The following is a 16747-nucleotide window of genomic DNA, read 5'->3' as shown; positions in this document are numbered from 1 at the left end:
TTCCCATCCCGCCCACTACGGAAATTGGAGGAGGCAAGAATCAGATCATGGAAAGGTCCATTTATCTCAGGTGGGGTTTTGTGACCAGCAAAGCCACAAAATCCAGCCCATTGTGTCACATTTCTGGCCCTATTTAGTGGAAAGGAGGTGAAAGAGTTGGCCACGTTGACGGGTACAACAGTTAGTCATCTGTTTGACACTGAGAAAATGGACTGATACTGTGCTTGATCCTGCAGAGAATCCATTGATCATCTGAGAAGAAGCAAATGCCATAGAGTACATTTACATTCTTTGACAGTCCCCGAGCTCTGTGGAAGTTCTGTATCAGCAGAACCATTCATAAGTACCCTGTTTTGTAGATGTTTTTGCTATCCATTTGGAATACTGGAAATGTTTGTAATCAATCAACTTTTGGGGAACTTTACACTAACAGCTCTTTGAATTTCTACAAACTTCCCTGGTTGTTCAGATATGAAAAAATTCAAAAAATTTAAGTAAAATAACACTTTATAATGGAAAGGTAACATGGAAAAATATAGCACCAAACATATAGAAAAGTAATTTTTTTTAAACTGCCCCTTTCCTATGTGGGTGGTTATGTTGTGTGTTTGCTGTAATGTTCATGCACATGTCTATTTTAATGTCTGTCTATGGAACATAGAGGAACATGTGAATTCTGCAGACACTACATTATACACCCTGGAGATTGTCGGAGATTATGGTCCAGATTTTCCACTCCTGCCCATTACGGGAGCAGAGATTCCTGACCAAACTGAAATTTCCATCCCGCCCGTGACGATTCCCACCACGGGCAAAACCCGGAAAATCCAGGCCAGTGTTTCACAGGGACACTTGTACTGTCATTTGTGAAGTCAAGGACTTGGCTTTTTTTGGTTAAAAAATAACAGAAAATGCTACATAAACTCCAGCCGGTCTGGCAGAATCATAAAATCCCCACAATGCAGAAGGAAGCCATTCACTCCATCGAGTCTGCAGCATCTGATGTTTTGAGTCTGTAAAAGTCATATAGAGTTAACTCTTTCTTTCTCCACAGATGCCGCCAGGTGTGCTGAGTTTATTCAGCATTTTTTGTTTTTATTTCAGATATCCAACATCTACAATATTTTGCTTTTATAACAGTGTGTGTGACAGAGATCCACTCCCTTTGCCATTCAGGGTTGTACAGGATACAGGTTCAGAGGTAACGCCTGGGAAGAAAGTTGGTACCCCAAGCAGGCAGATATGACCTGGCATTCGCACAATAATCATGTAGATCCCTCAATCTTGGGCAAATATTGCATATCTGAGATCATCCCTGGCCATGCCTCAATGGGCCTGACATCGAGTAGAGGCTCATGCACGTTCAAGGTTCTCTTCCTCAAACTCATGCACATTCACCCTTAGCTGACGAGGAGTGTTGCTCTTCTGGGCAAAGGTTTGCCATGTTGCATTTGCCACGTTGCAGTGCACCACATACCATAAATATCTCTGAAACCCTGGGTGGGTACTTGCTGCCGGTTCTCGCCAGATTTGTCAAGGCATTTTCAACATGCCCACAGTCTTTTTGATGATGGCATTGGTGGAGGTGTAGGCTTTGTTGTGGCACTCTTCTGCTGCATGGGAGACAATTGCCTCCCTGATATCATCAACCAGGTTGAGAAGAGGAACCCCTGTTACCCAGGATCCAGCCATCAACCCAAGAAGAGGCCTCAAAAAGCTTAGGAAGCTATGAGCTTCCCAAGATATGAGTCACGATTACTCCCTGAAAAACAAGCTCAAGCCTGCATGATTCTTTGCCTGTAGTTGCAGACTAGTTGGATGTTTAGAGACTGGAATCCTTTGCAGTTCACACATGTTGCTGGCTGTTCCAAGGCAGCTCTAATGGTAACATGAATGCAGTCAGTTACTCCTCGCACTGTGGGAAAACAAGCTGGATATTGTTAATAGCTTCACATATCTTGGCTCCACAATCACCAAATATCTGTCACTTCGTGCTGAAATTAATACACACATATCGCAAATGCCACGTTCATTGGATGATGGCCATATCCCCAAAAACGTTCCCAGCTGGATTTTACAGGAGTTATGGGGAAAAGGCAGGAGAATGAGAAAATTATTAGCCATGATTGAATAGCGTAGCAGACTCAATGGGCCGAGTGGCCTAACTCTGCTCCTATGTCTTATGATCTTATGATCTTACAGCCGCACTCACCCCTACCCCGCCCCACACCACCCACAGCCACATTTGAAGACAGGTGGACTTGTAAAATACACCTCATAACCTTTCCACTGCCTACCTGCCAGCCCCTGATCTGTCTCCTGTTTTATGCTAGGCAATGGAGATGTCAGGTAGCCGACCCAACTTTGGGCCTGTTGAGGCTCTTAGGTGACCATTTAAATTAATGGCCATTGAAATGCCTCATTCCAACCCTGCTGCTATATTACTCATGACGGGGAGGCCCATGCTAGGTGGGTAACCCAGCAGTATTTGCTGCACAGGCTAGTATCAAGCAGAGGGGGGAAACTCATATCTGTACCGCCCTCCAAGAGAGCAATTTGTGTACTGCCTCTTCCCTGCCCTCTCCCCATATCCCTGCACATTCCTTCTTTTCATATATTTAGAAAATGTAGAAAACTTTACAGCAGAAGTGAGGCCAGTCTGCTTGTCACATCAAAAAACAAGTCCCCCACCCAGTCTAATCCAATTTTCCTGCATTCAGTCCATAGCCCAGAAGGTTACGGGGCTTTCACTGCACATCTGGACATCTTTTAAATGAGTCGAGGGTTTCTGCCTTCAGGCAGCGAGTTCCAGGTCTCCTGAACCCTCTGGGTCATAGAGTCATAGAGATTTATAGCATGGAAACAAGCCCTTCAGCCGAACTTCCATACTACCCCTTTTTTTAACCATTAAGTTAGTCCCAATTGCCCATTTGGCCCATATCCCTCTCTACCCACCTTGTCCATGTAACTGTCTTAAACACTTTTTAGAAGATAAAATTGTACCCGTCTCTACTACTACCTTTGGCAACTTGTTCCAGACAAAGTGGTTGGGGTGTGGAATAGACTGCCTGCTGTGATAGTGGAAGTTGGACACTTTAGGAACTTTCAAGCGGTTATTGGATAGGCACATGAAGCACTCCAGAATTATAGGGAGGGGATAGCTTGATCTTGGGATTGGACATAGTTCGGCTCAACATTGAGGGATGAAGGGCCTGTACTGTGCTGTAATGTTCTATGTTTCTTAAGTCACCACCCTCTGTGTGAAAAAATTGCCCCTCTGGATCCTTTTGTATCCCTCATCTTAAACCTGTGCCCTCTAGTTTTAGTCCCCCCCTACCTTTGGGAAAAGATGTCGGCTTTCTAGCTGATCTATGCCCTCATTATTTTTTATACCTCTATAACATGAGCACTAAGTCTCCTGCACTGCAGGGAAAAGAGCCCCAGTCGATCCAGCCTCTCTTTATAACTCAAGCCATCACGTCCCAGTAGCATCCTAATAAGGAAAATCCAAAGCAGGCCCCAGTGAGATTTGAACTCACGACCCCTGGTTTACAAGACCAGTGCTGTAACCCCTGAGCTATGGAGCCACAAGTACAATTGAAGACGTTTTTCCTCATCACCCTCCAATCCTTCTACCAATCACTTTAAATCCATGCTTCCCCCCTCCACCCCACCACCCCACCCCCCCAAATCTCTGTGCTGTCTACTAAGGGAAATAGATTCTTTCCATCCTCTTTGTCTAGGCCCCTCACGCTCTAATTTTTCTCCGACATGGGGCGTGCAGTCCACTGATAATTGTGGTCTTTGTCGGCAATATTAACCTCAGCAGGGGAAGACAATTGGCAGAAGTGAGCAGAATCTAAAGGCTTAGCTGACAGATAAGAAGACCCAGAGAAAACTAAGGACTAGTGAATCGTGCCACCTCTCAGCCCACTGATTAGCAAGTGCAGCAAAGACTGCCACAGTGCCCAGAAGGTAAAAAAACAGTAAAACTGGGACAGAAGAATACTGTCTGAACTGGTCTTGTATACTGAAAAATGGAACACCAGTAAGACAGGGAAAGAATACTAGTCCAAACTGCTTTTATCCTTCTGAGTGTGACTCCTCAGCCACAACAGGTGATGCTTAAACAAAGTTGACCACCACAGTACAAAGCATTGCCTTATAAAGATGGCCGGCCACCACTGCATTAATATAAGATGTTGTCGATATTATAACACGGTGGAACTGCCTCACTAATCCAGCTGGTTAAGTCGTAGCTGATTCTGACACTAGAAAAGTCCTGAGTTCAATCCTGTTATTTACTGATGGAACTCATTGCCAGTAGAGTGCAGCAGCGGTGCTGAAGTTGGCTTTGAGCACTCCAGTAATACAAGGACCAGACTCAGCTGGATTTCCTCCTGATTACTGCCCCCTGCTGGAAATTGGATTGCAGGAACAGACAGGCTTCTGAATGGGTTTGAATATATTGGTCCTCGATGGTGAAATATCCACATTAACACATGGCAAGGCAGCAGAAGATGACTGCTGCCCATAGAACTATACTCCCATGAAAGGTGATGATATCTGGGAAGTGAGGAGAGAAGAAGAGGAAGGAATAAAATAGAATTTAAAAGAAATAAAATGGAACAAAATATAAGAACATAAGAACATAAGAAATAGGAGCAGGAGTAGGCCATCCAGCCCTTCGAGCCTGCCCCGCCATTCAATAAGATCATGGCTGATCTGTCGTGGCTCAGTTCCACTTTCCCGCCCTCTCCCCATAACCCTTAATCCCCTCTCATCAAAAACCCATCAACCCGCGTCTTAAAAATATTTAGCGAGGCAGCCTCCACCACTTCAACGGGCAGAGAATTCCAGAGATTCACCACCCTTTGAGTGAAGAAGTTCCTCCTCAACTCCGTTCTAAACCGCCCCCCTTTTATCTTGAGGCTGTGCCCCCTAGTCCTACTGTCTTTTTTGAGCGGGAAGAGTCTCTCCACCTCTATCCTATCCATCCCATTCATCATGTTATACGTCTCAATGAGATCTCCCCTCATTCTTCTAAACTCTAACGAGTACAAGCCCAGTTTATTCAGCCTCTCCTCATAGCTCAACCCCCTCAACTCCGGTATCAGCCTAGTAAACCTCCTCTGCACTCCCTCCAAGGCCAAAATATCTTTGCGCAGGTGCGGCGCCCAAAACTGCACACAGTACTCCAGTTGCGGCCTCACCAATGCCCTATACAGCTGCAGCAAGACCTCCCTACTTTTATATTCAATCCCCCTCGCTATGAAGGCCAGCATCCCATTCGCCTTCCTGACCACCTGCTGCACCTGCAAGCTGGGTTTTTGCGACTCATGCACAAGGACCCCGAGGTCCCTCTGCACAGTCGCCTGCTGCAGTTTTTCGCCCCGTAAGTAATAGTTCTTCCTACCAAAGTGGACCACCTCACACTTGCCAACATTAAATTCCATTTGCCATTTCCTGGCCCATTCGCCCAGCCTATCTAGATCCTTCTGTAGACTCTCCACACCCTCCGCACAATTTGCCGTTCCCCCAATCTTGGTGTCATCAGCAAATTTCGACACTCTACACTCGGTTCCCTCCTCCAGATCATCTATATAAATGGTAAAAAGCTGAGGCCCCAGCACCAACCCCTGGGGCACTCCACTAGTCACCATCCGCCAATCCGAATAGCACCCGTTGACCCCCACTCTCTGCCTCCTATTTGACAACCAATCCTCTATCCACGCTAACACCCTACCCCCAACTCCATGTCCCTCGACCTTCTGCAATAACCTCTTGTGAGGCACTTTGTCAAACGCCTTCTGAAAATCTAGAAAGACCACATCCACCGGCTCTCCTCTATCCACCGCCCTAGACACATCCTCATAGAACTCCAGTAAATTTGTCAGACACGACTTCCCTTTAATGAAACCGTGCTGCGTCTGCTCTATCAAGCAATTCCCTTCAAGATGCCTCGCAATTTCCTCCTTAATGACAGATTCTAACATTTTACCTACAACAGACATTAAACTAACCGGCCTATAATTCCCCGCCTTTTGCCTGGCACCCTTCTTAAACAACGGCGTAACATTAGCCGTTTTCCAATCATCCGGCACTTCCCCGGAATCCAGCGACGTTTGGAAAATAACCACCAAGGCATCCACTATCACCTCCGCCATTTCTTTCAGAACCCTGGGATGCATTCCATCCGGTCCTGGGGACTTGTCCACAAAGACAAACCAATTTTAAATTAACTTTTTTTTGTGCCGCCCTGCTGAGTTTCAAACAATGTCTCACAGAGCTGTTTCACAGCGCCAGGGACCCGGGTTCGATTCCCGGCTTGGGTCACTGTCTATGTCTGCATGGGTTTCCTCCCACAGTCTGAAAGACAGCTGGTCAGGCACATTGGCCATGCTAAGTTCCTTCTCAGTGGACCAGCAGTGGAATGTGGTGACTAGGGGATTTTCACAGTAACTTCATTGTAGTGTTAATATAAGCCTACTTTTGACTCTAATAAATAAATAAATTTTATTATTGTTAAAATGCCTCAAATAATTGCCTGGTAAAACTCTCTCATTCCTTTGTTACCGATTTCCATAAACTCTTGGAGTGGAATTTTCTGGCCTCACATGCCCCAAGACCAGAAATTCCCAGCTGAGGTCAACATACCTTTGCATGGACCGCAATAATTTCCATGGTAGGTGGGACGGGGAAGTTCCTGCCCGCGATCTTTCACCCTCTAATATTTAGCTCATCCCTCTCCCAACTCACACCAAGACCCCTTCATCCATCGCTGACCTCCACTGGCCCTCCATTTAACAACACCCCAAAATTAAAACTCCTCATCCTTGTGTTCAAATCCAAATATGATGTTGCCCCTCCCCATCTCTGTAAATCCCCCTGGTCCCCACATCCTCCGAGAACACTGCACTTCTCCAATTCTGGCCTGTTGCCCACCTGATATCCATCTGACCAACATGGATGCCTTCAGTTGCCGAGCCCCTAAGCTCTGGAATTGCCTCTCTAAACCTTCCCACCTCCATGCCCTTCTCTGCTCCTTTAAGGCACTCCTTAAAGACCAAGTTTTTGTTGAACTGTCCTAATAATGTGGTGATGTAGAGATGCCAGCGTTGGACTGGGGTAAACACAGTAAGAAGTCTCACGACACCAGGTTGGACTTAAACCTGGTGTTGTGAGACTTCTTACTAAAAATGTGGCTCAGAGTCAAATTTTATTTGATAAAGCTCTATTTTGATTCAACTTGATTTATTATTGCCACAAGTATTAGTATACAGTGAGAAGTATTGTTTCTTGTGCGCTATTCTGATAAAGCATATCGTTCATAGAGAAGGAAACTAAAGAGAGTGGAGAATGTAGTGTTACATTCATAGTTAGGGTGTAGCGAAAGATCAACTTAATGCAAGGTAAGTCCATTCAAAAGTCTGATGGCAGTCGGGAAGAAGCTGTTCTTGAGGTCTTGGGGTCTAGGAAAGAACCTTGAAACGTTTCACAGTGTTAAACTGTCTATATGACTGCATATTGTTATTGCTGACAAGTCACTGGTTACTGCAGAAGGCTGGACAGCTAAATTGTGGTGCAAAGTGATGGCAACGGTGTGGGTTTGATTTCCATACCAGCTGAGGTTATTCCTGAAGGCCCATCTTCTCAACCTTGCCCATTGCCTGAGGTGTGGTGCTCCTCAGGTTAAAATCACCACCAGTCAGCTCTCCTGCTCAAAGGAGGAGAGCAGCCTATGGTCAGCTGGGATTATGGCAACTTTACCTGACAAATTATGTTCAAATTAATACAACAACTTTTCTCTTATACCACTAGGAAGTGCCTGTGGAATTGAAAAACAAAGTAGTTTGGAAGATGATCCTTTTACTTCTTGCGCTAACATTTAATGTTAGCATTGAACATGAGTAAAATGTAGGATCACAATTTCCTGTATTATTTTAATAAAAGTGTTAGCCTACTTATTTTAAAGAGACGAACGTCTTTGTCAAAGTAGTGGAAAGTGGGGGTTCACACAATGACATTATGGGCTTGAACTAACGTTGCAGTATAGCTGCAATCTAATAACTGGGAGAGCGTGATAGGAACACTGGTCTAAATTTAATCCTGGTGGCACACATTCTTGTTGCTGAGGCTGCTGCAGATTTGGAAATTTTTGCAGCAAATTCACCCATACAATCTAAGAATAGTTATAAAAGTTAACTTAATAAATGGAGGTCATTGAGTGTCTTTAAAACAGAGATAGATAGGTTCTTGATTAATAAGAAGATCAGGGGAAAAGGCAGGAGAATGGGGATGAGAAAAATGAAGGCCATGATTGAATGGCGAAGTAGACTCGATGGGCTGAGTGGCCCAATTCTGATCCTATGTCTTACGGTCTTGATACTTATGGTGCAAAAATTCTGTATTGTTCCGCAATAGAATAATTGGGCAACATGACATCAAGAATAATCAGAGTGCTGCACTATTAAAAAAATGAAATAGAGATGTTCATTCTTCGGTTTTCTACTGATTTTTTTTATATATAGAAAACTGTTGGTGTTTCTAATGAGAGACATCCTGTAGATCTGTATATTAATACTCATCAGCCTTTGTTACAATATCCAGTTAGCATGTTGACAATACATGTTTTATTTCTGTAGTTCAAACGGAGGAGATTTATTACCAAGCAATGGAGCTGAAGATTGAAGACTCTCTGTGAACAGAAGTTAAGACTACCATATGTACGTGACATTTCAAACTGCAGTTCAGTCACACAAATTTCCAATGTATTTTCTGCATGACCTGAACAGCAATCAGCCAAACCCTCTGGTGGCTCAGTAGCTCATTAGAATTGAACATTTACTATTAAAGTAGAAATTAGGTTTGTTTCTTATGATCAGTCATGTTACTTACTAATGTCATGTCCAGATTAAATTAAGATGTTACATTAGCAGGATTACAATAATTTAGGTGTTACCTGGCCCAGTGCTTAATTTAAAAAGAAACCTGCCATTTGTAACAAGCATTTTCTTCTCAAGTTGAGTTCATACGATCGTAGAATCCCCACAGTGCAGGAAGAGACATTTCGGCCCCACTAACAATACCCTATCCCTGTAACCTCACTTATTTACCCCGCTAATCCCTCTAGCCTACACATCCCAGGACACTAAGGGGCAACGTAGCATGGCCCATACACGGAACATGCACATCTTTGGATTGCGGGAGGAAACCAGAGCATCCGGAGGAAAGCCACGCGGACATGGGAAGAAGTGCAAACTCCACACAGTTAGTGACCAAAGCGGGGAATTGAACCGGGGCCCTGGCACTGTGAAGCAGCAGTGTTAACGAACGTGCCGCCCAAAATTACTTAATTTCTGAGGAAATGGGGCACTTCCACTCGTATTGGTAAACATTTACAGTTGAGTTATACCTCTGTCCCAATTATATATCTTAACCCTAACCTTTTGTCGTTCCTATTGTTGTACATTCTTCCATTTCCCAACCCCAGGTATTCTACAGCTTCTCCAAATGAGATTGCCAATTTAGTGCCAAATTAAGAGTATGTGAGGTATGTATGCTCACATACTGGGAACTGGAATGATTTTCCCTAAATTCACTTAACCTTACAAAGAACAAAGTGAGGAAATCTTAAGACTATTATTGACCATTATACAAGTCTTATTTTACTTGCAAATTCTTCAATGTCCTAGGGCCTTTCAAATGAATCACTTTCCTTGAAGTGAACAGTTGAGAAAACCCCCTTTTAGACATTTCCCTCTGACCTTTCTTCCTTTAGGAACTTTCAAGCGGTTATTGGATAGGCACATGGAGCACTCCAGAATTATAGGGAGGGGATAGCTTGATCTTGGGATTGGGCATAGCTCAGCACAATATTGAGGGCCGAAGGGCCTGTACTGTGTTGCAATGTTCTATGATTAATGGAAAGCCTTCACCTCCACCATCTCATTCCCACCCAGGTCAGCCAGAGTTTATGTGACTGGGCCCTACCACTCTCTGGTGTGATACCCCAGTACAGTAAATCATTCCATCAACAATTACACAACTTATTCAGCTCTAACTGGAGCAGAGAAGACTAAGGGGTCTTCTGATCCTGATCGAAGTGTACAAGATTATGAGGGATATGGATACAGTGGATAAGGAACAGCTGATGCTCTTAATTGAAGGGTCAGTCAGGAGAGAGCATGGCTTCAAGGTGAGGGGCAGGGGGTTTAGGGAGGATGTGAGGAAGAACCTTTTTTAACTGGAGAGTGGTGATGGTCTGGAATGTGCTCCCTGGGAGGGTGGTGCAGGAAGGATATTTCACATCCTTTAAAAAGTAGCTGAATGAGCACTTGGCACGTCATAACACTCAAGGCTATGGGCCAAGTGCTGGTAAGTGGGATTAGATAGGAAGTTAGGTGTTTCTTGCATGTTGGTGCAGATTCAGTGAACCGAGGGGCCTCTTCCGCACTGTATGATTCTATGATTCTAACTACATTCTTCTCAATTTCTGACTTCCCTGCATAAGTGTTCTGAGAAGAGAATCACAATTTACCTCAGGATGGACATCTGCATAACCCACTGGAACTTTTCAGATAACACAAAACCTGGCATTGTATCATCCTCTGGGGTATATTCATTGTAAAGGGTACTGAATAATAGGTGAGGTTTGAACAGAAACAGGAAGCACAAAAAAAAAACTACACGTGTATCTTGTCTTCATCCACATTTTTGTTTCGAGTGCTTAGTTAGATAGTGATATTTTTAAAGTGTATTTTAGGTTTTGTACCATTTCAAATGCTAATAAGAGAATCAAGATATAAATGAGGCATCCACTTGGACCGGGCGTAGTGTTAGTGTCATCCGTTCCTAGTGCCATCTGTCCCTGGCACATCAAATTTATGCGCCTGTTTCAGGTTCAGTGTAAAGATGGTTGATTGCGGTTGAGAACAGGATCTGTATTTCTGTTGTTTCCAATAGCGAGCGAATCCAGCAACATTACGCTGAGGTTGGTGCTCAGTTCATAGCCTCCAAGCTTTGAAAGCTGGTGGTAGCGTGCTTCTAAAACCAGTGTAAAAGCTGCTTTTAAAGTAATCCCGCACTAATAAAGCAAAGAGAATTTTAAGAGCATAAACATAGAAAAAAGGAGAAGGAAGAGGCCATTTGGCCCTTCAAGCCTCCTCCGCCATTCATTGTGATCACAGCTGATTATGCAACTCAGTAGCCTGATCCAACCTTTCCCCCTATATCCTTTGATCCCCTTCGCCTCAAGCGCTATGTCTTGAAATCATTCAATGTTTTGGCCTTAACTACTTTCTGTGATAGTGAATTCCATAGGCCGACCATCTCTGGGTGAAAAAATTTCTCCTCATCTCTGTCCTAAATGGTCTGCGCTGCATTCTCAGTCTGTGACCCCCAGTTCCGGAACACCCTTCTTGCATCCACCATGCCTAGTCCTGTCAGAATTTTGTAGGTTTCTATGAGATGGATCCCCCCCCTCCCCCAACTCCATTCTTCCAAATTCCAGTAAATACAATCCTAACTGACTCAATCTCTCCTCAGTCCTGCCATTCCAGGAATCAGCCTGGTAAACCTTCTCTGCACTCCCTCTAGAGCAACAACATCCTTCCTCGGCTAAGGAGACCAAAACTGTGCACAGTACTCCAGGTGTGGCCTCACCAAGGCTCACTATAATTGCATCAAGACATCCCTGCTTCCGTACTCAACATAAAGTCATTGAAATGTTCCATTGTATGGGTTGTTGAAGGGTACATTTAAAGCAAAAGCTACAGCATTGTTTCCCCTCAACCCAGCAGAACACCCCCCATGACCCCACCCCTGGGGTTTGACCTCCCCCAGAGGCAGGCCCCACACTCCCTTCAGCAGAGCACACACCCAGCCCTCCCCAATTGCTGTCCTCTGTCCATCCCAGACCAATCCTGTCTGCAGAGTGGCAGCAGGACCCCTCCATCCCCACCAATTGCCCCAAGCACTGCTCACAATAGGCTCCACCCCCTTGACACTGCCCCATGCCCAGTGGGCAGTGCCAAGGTGCCTCAGGCATGGGCACTTTGCCGCTTGGGCAGTGCCAGGGGCACAGGCTGGCACTGCCAGGGTGCCCATGCCCAGGAGGCACCACTTCCCCAACTGCCCCCCCTTCATTCCAGCGGGGTCTCCCACTAGTTCCCCGAACGTGGGGACCTAGCCTGAACCCCGCCAGAATGAAATACTCCTGGCGGGGTCAGAGATTCAATTGAGGCCTAAAAGGTGCCGATAATTAACTCATGTACACATTTAAAACGCGTGCAGAAAAGATTTAAATGACTTTCCAGCCTTTCCGCCAATTTCAGTGTGGTCTGGCCAGCGACTGTTGACCGGCTCTGGGAGATGCGCATGCATTGCCAGTGCATGCGCAAATCCCTGTTCAAGGCTGGAGACGCGTGTTTCCCATCACGACCCAACAGAAAAGTTGTGGGTCGCAATGGGAGAATTGTGGCCCATATATGCAACTTAATAGTGTCGGTATAATCTGTAGACAATGGGCTAACTTGGGTGTGCAGTCAAGCATTCGTGCTTGTCCTATAGATAAACATCAGCAGGCTTAATTTCCAGCACCATTTGATGCATATGTATAACGTTCCCCTGTGTACTGGTTAACATTTATTTAAATTAGTTTTTAGGCATTTTATGTAAGTGTTCAACAGTGAGCCAGCTGAGGACAGGCTATAAAATAAACCCCATGTGTTTGTTTAAATTTTTATTTCTAACTGGAGTTGAAATGATACAGGCTAAAGTGTCAAAATGTCTCAGAAACTCTTATTCATGAAATACTGTCTCCAACAAGCAGGTCAAAATGACAAGTGTTACACAAAACTGACCTTCGGTGTTGAATTAATTCAAAAACTGTAAAACTGCAGACTGTAAAATGGAATACCACTCTTACTGAAGCAACTGCCTTCTTGCTACAATTTTCTGTTCTGGCTCCTCAATAGTTTAACAGTATTGCAAATGGCACAAATGGCTAAATTGCATTCTATTTGCACTATGATGGAAATGTATCTTCATTGCGTTTTGCTGTGCAGCTAATTCAAGAATTTGTTCTCCCTCCTTCCTTTTGCTACGCTTCACCTCTTTTCTAATCTTTGTGAAGAACAGGCATTTGTATTAACTCAACAGCAAAGTTGCTCATTTTTTATTATTTCTTTGGGAGCCTGTCTGTTTCTCACATCGCAATGATCAAACTGTGCAATGCTCAGTAGAAAAATGTTTGCCGTACTTGTAAATCAAGAGAAAAGATGTGAAAAATGTTACCGAATAAAATTGTTTCAGTATATATACAGGCGTCCTCCATAAAGGCTCAAGTAATGTTTTTATTGAATATTTGCACGCAACCTTTACTCCTGTCAAGACTGGACAGGGTAGATGCAGGAAGGATGTTTACAATGGTGGGAGTCCAGACCCAAGGGTCACAGTCTGAGGATTCGGGGCAGACCATTTAGGATGGAGGTGAGGAGATATTTCTTCACCCAAAGAGTGGTGAGCCTGTGGAATTCGTTACCACAGGAAGTAGTTGATGCCAAAACATTGAATGTATTCAAGAGGCGGCTGGATACAACACTTGGGGTGAATGCGATCAAAGGTTATGGGGAAAAAGCAGGATTAGGTTATTGAGTTAGATGATCAGCCATGACCTTAATGAATGGCCAAATGGCCTCCTCCTGCTCCTATCTTTCCAATGGGCAACACGGTGGCACAGTGGTTAGCACTGCTGCCTCACAGCGCCAGGGACACAGGTTCAATTCCCAGCTTGGGTCACTGTCTGTGTGGAGTCTACACATTCTCCCCGTGTCTGCATGGGTTTCCTCTGTGTGCTCCGGTTTCCTCCCACAGTCCAAAGACGTGCAGGTTAGGTTGATTGGCCATGCTAAATTGACCCCAGTGTCAGACGGTTAGTAGGGTAAATAAGTAGGGTTATGGGGATTATGGTCAGTGCAAGCTCAGGCCAAATGGCCGCCTCCTGCACTGTAGGGGTTCTATGATTCCAAGGGAAAACAGCTTTCAGGTTCTGTGTCTACCACGTAAGATCATCTCCTTCCCTACACTCCGATAAAGGTTTGGCACAAGGCACGTACTCTGCTGGAATACTTTTCTATGCAATCATTTAACAGTGTTTGCCGTGTTATGATCACCAAAACAACAATATGATGGCATGGTGCGCTGCAGCCCTTAGTGTCCTGTGCCACCGAGTGCCAGCCTGTAAGCATGTGGCAGTGATTTCCTACCAGTGACACTGGTTGAAGGTTAGATACCGCCCCATGGTGAAGGGAAATTACAGGATTGTGTTGCTCCTTCTAATTGACAAAAGAACAACAAAGTCTTGGGAGTGGATTGGGTGGCTGTTAGATTGCTCCAAGACAGTGCATAACAAAGTGTTGAGTAAAAGAGAGCTGTTGATTAGAATACTATTTGGCTCCTAAGTGAAGGTCCTGTGATTTACTTTCCAACATGTGTGTCGGAATCTGAATTTGGCAGAGTGTGAACTCCGACACGGCAAACGATGCCTCTGGCAGTGTTTTTGAACAAATCTTGTACTTCGTTAGTAATAATTTGTACACCACGGGAATCATGTCACGCTCAAGGCATGTTTCTTCTGATTCATCCGCCCTGCCACAATTTAATCACTGCAGTCACTGGAAAGCTCCATATAAACAGCCCCCCAGCATTCCCCGGCATTTGTCCCAAGTCCACCCCAGGGAATGGCAGCCAAGAAATCCATACCTTGCTTTTCGGAGCCAGCCCTCACCAGACTGCTGGATGGTGTGCAGCAGAACCGGGATACACTTACAGTTATCATCATAGAATCCCTACAGTGCAGGATGCCATTCGGCCCATCACGTCTGCACTGACAACAATCCCACCCTACCCCCGTAATCCCACCTACTTACCCTACTAATCCCCCCAAAACTGGGGTCAATTTAGCATAGCCAATCCATCTAACCCACACATCTTGTGGGAGGAAACCGGAACACCCAGAGGAAACCCTCGCAGACACAGGGAGAATGTGCAAACTCTGCATAGACAGTGACCCAATCGGGAATCAAACCTGGGTCCCTGACACTTGAGGCAACAGTGCTAACTACTGTGCCACCATGCCACCCACCCATTCCAGAAGAAGACCTTCCAGCAGGGTCATTATCCCCTCCTGGCTTGCAGTGGCAGCCCTTGTGAGTGCCAGCTCATTTCAAAAGAGTAGTGTCAGAAGAAGATAAATGATCTTCTTCATTCAGCCAGGATAAGTGAACCACCTCCAGTCTCTCTCTGGACCCCCTCGCGCACCCCTCCCACCTCCAACTCCATCTCTCACCCAGGCACATTGGGGGTTGCCAACACCAGGAGCGAGGTCCTCCTCCCACTATCACTATTCTCCCCTCAGTAGCTGCCATGTTCCTCAAACTCCAGCTCCCACTCAAGCCCCACACATGCCACACCTCATCACCATCTTCAATATCACAACTCCCACCTACATGCTCCCCATCTGCATCACTGGAGGAAAAACTCAACCACAACAAGTGTGAGAAATACACCCAGCCAGAACAATGTCAGAGCTCAGGACCATCATGTCCATCAAGGAGAGACCTTGTGCTGGCCAGGGAGGAGGAAGATCACACCTATACTGGTGCTGAAGTGGGAGCAGCAGGTAAAGTGAGAATCCTCAAGACATGCAATCATTCCTCAAGTCTCAAGTGAGTAATCACTGTTCTATCCTTTATCCCCTGTGATACATTAATACCATCTCCCTTCTCTTGCAGGCAAAGCAGCCAGGCCATCCAGATCATCCTTGCCTCCCTGAACACCCTGGAGAAAAGCAGCTCTAAGGGAGATTTCTCAGACTCTACAGTTGAAGATGCGTCACCTACACCCGGCTCCAGTGTAGATAATCACTCCTTGGTGGGCAGTAGGCAGGCTTCTGGGTCAATCACTGCTGAGCATCGCACTGCTGAAGGTCCACAGCAAGCAAAGGCACAGACGTCCCAGGGACCAGCACTCGGAGGGATGCTGGAGGTCAGGACTCTGCTGGGCCCCTGACTGCTGATGTGCCCTTGGGTCCAGTCATTCCAGGGTTGAGGGAGCTACAAAGGCAGAGCTGTGAGCATCAGAGAGGGGAGACAACATCCCTCCTTGGATTGCAAGGTTGACTGGAGGAATCTTCTGTCTGAGGAGATGGTGCCGTCACTCCAGCACAACAAGGCCAACATTGCGAGGGTGGAGACCTTGGCGTAGGAGATGCACTCCATGGTCCGCATCATGGTTCACCTCACGACCTCCATGTCGGAGGGAATTCGCGACTGCCTGCAACAGCTGGCAGCGGGACTTCTGGATCTCACAGCTGCTGTCCCTCTACCCCGTGGGACTGGGGGTAGAGGGACAGCAGCCATCAGACACACCCGAAAGGATGAGGATTGTCTGGGGCACAGATGGGGCCTTTCACCCAGGAGACACTACATGTGTCTGACTGTTCCCTCTCTGTGAGTGACAGACCTCCAGCCGCAAAAGCAGTTCAAGACTGGTAATGTCCAGGCCCACCAGGGGACGCCTGCCAAGGTCATCTCAGACAACATGGCATGGAAGTCAGCAAGCCTCCACAACCTCAGCCTTGGATCCTGGGGAAACACCTAGATGTAGTGTGAGTGTAAGGAAGGGTTGGAAGTTATAAGCACCTAGTTGGCACAAGTGAAGGTAGACACAAGTGTTGAAAGGTCAC

General features: G+C 45.8%; 1 protein-coding gene and 1 non-coding gene across 3 annotated transcripts in view; one reads left to right on the top strand and one right to left on the bottom strand.

The window, feature by feature from the left end:
- LOC145353858 (uncharacterized) overlaps positions 1-16473 on the top strand; it is a 47543-nt gene extending 31070 nt beyond the window's left edge. Inside the window, exons 8-9 of one of the 2 annotated variants that reach the window (XM_080204757.1) lie at positions 8646-8726; positions 15795-16473. In XM_080204757.1, coding sequence (XP_080060883.1) covers positions 8646-8691 — 46 coding nt within the window. In that variant the 3' untranslated portion in view covers positions 8692-8726; positions 15795-16473. Of the gene's footprint in view, positions 1-8645; positions 13309-15794 lie in introns of those variants that run through there. The other variant, XM_080204756.1, reaches the window with a different exon arrangement.
- Positions 3515-3587, bottom strand: trnat-ugu (transfer RNA threonine (anticodon UGU)). The gene has a single exon. It is a non-coding gene; the product is annotated as a tRNA-Thr (tRNA).
- Positions 16474-16747: the final 274 nt, after the last annotated feature.

The sequence above is a fragment of the Carcharhinus amblyrhynchos genome, chromosome 16 (assembly GCF_965287045.1).
Source record: "Carcharhinus amblyrhynchos chromosome 16, sCarAmb.v2.hapA, whole genome shotgun sequence".
NCBI lineage: Eukaryota > Metazoa > Chordata > Chondrichthyes > Carcharhiniformes > Carcharhinidae > Carcharhinus > Carcharhinus amblyrhynchos.
This window is presented reverse-complemented; position numbering and strand designations above follow the sequence as displayed.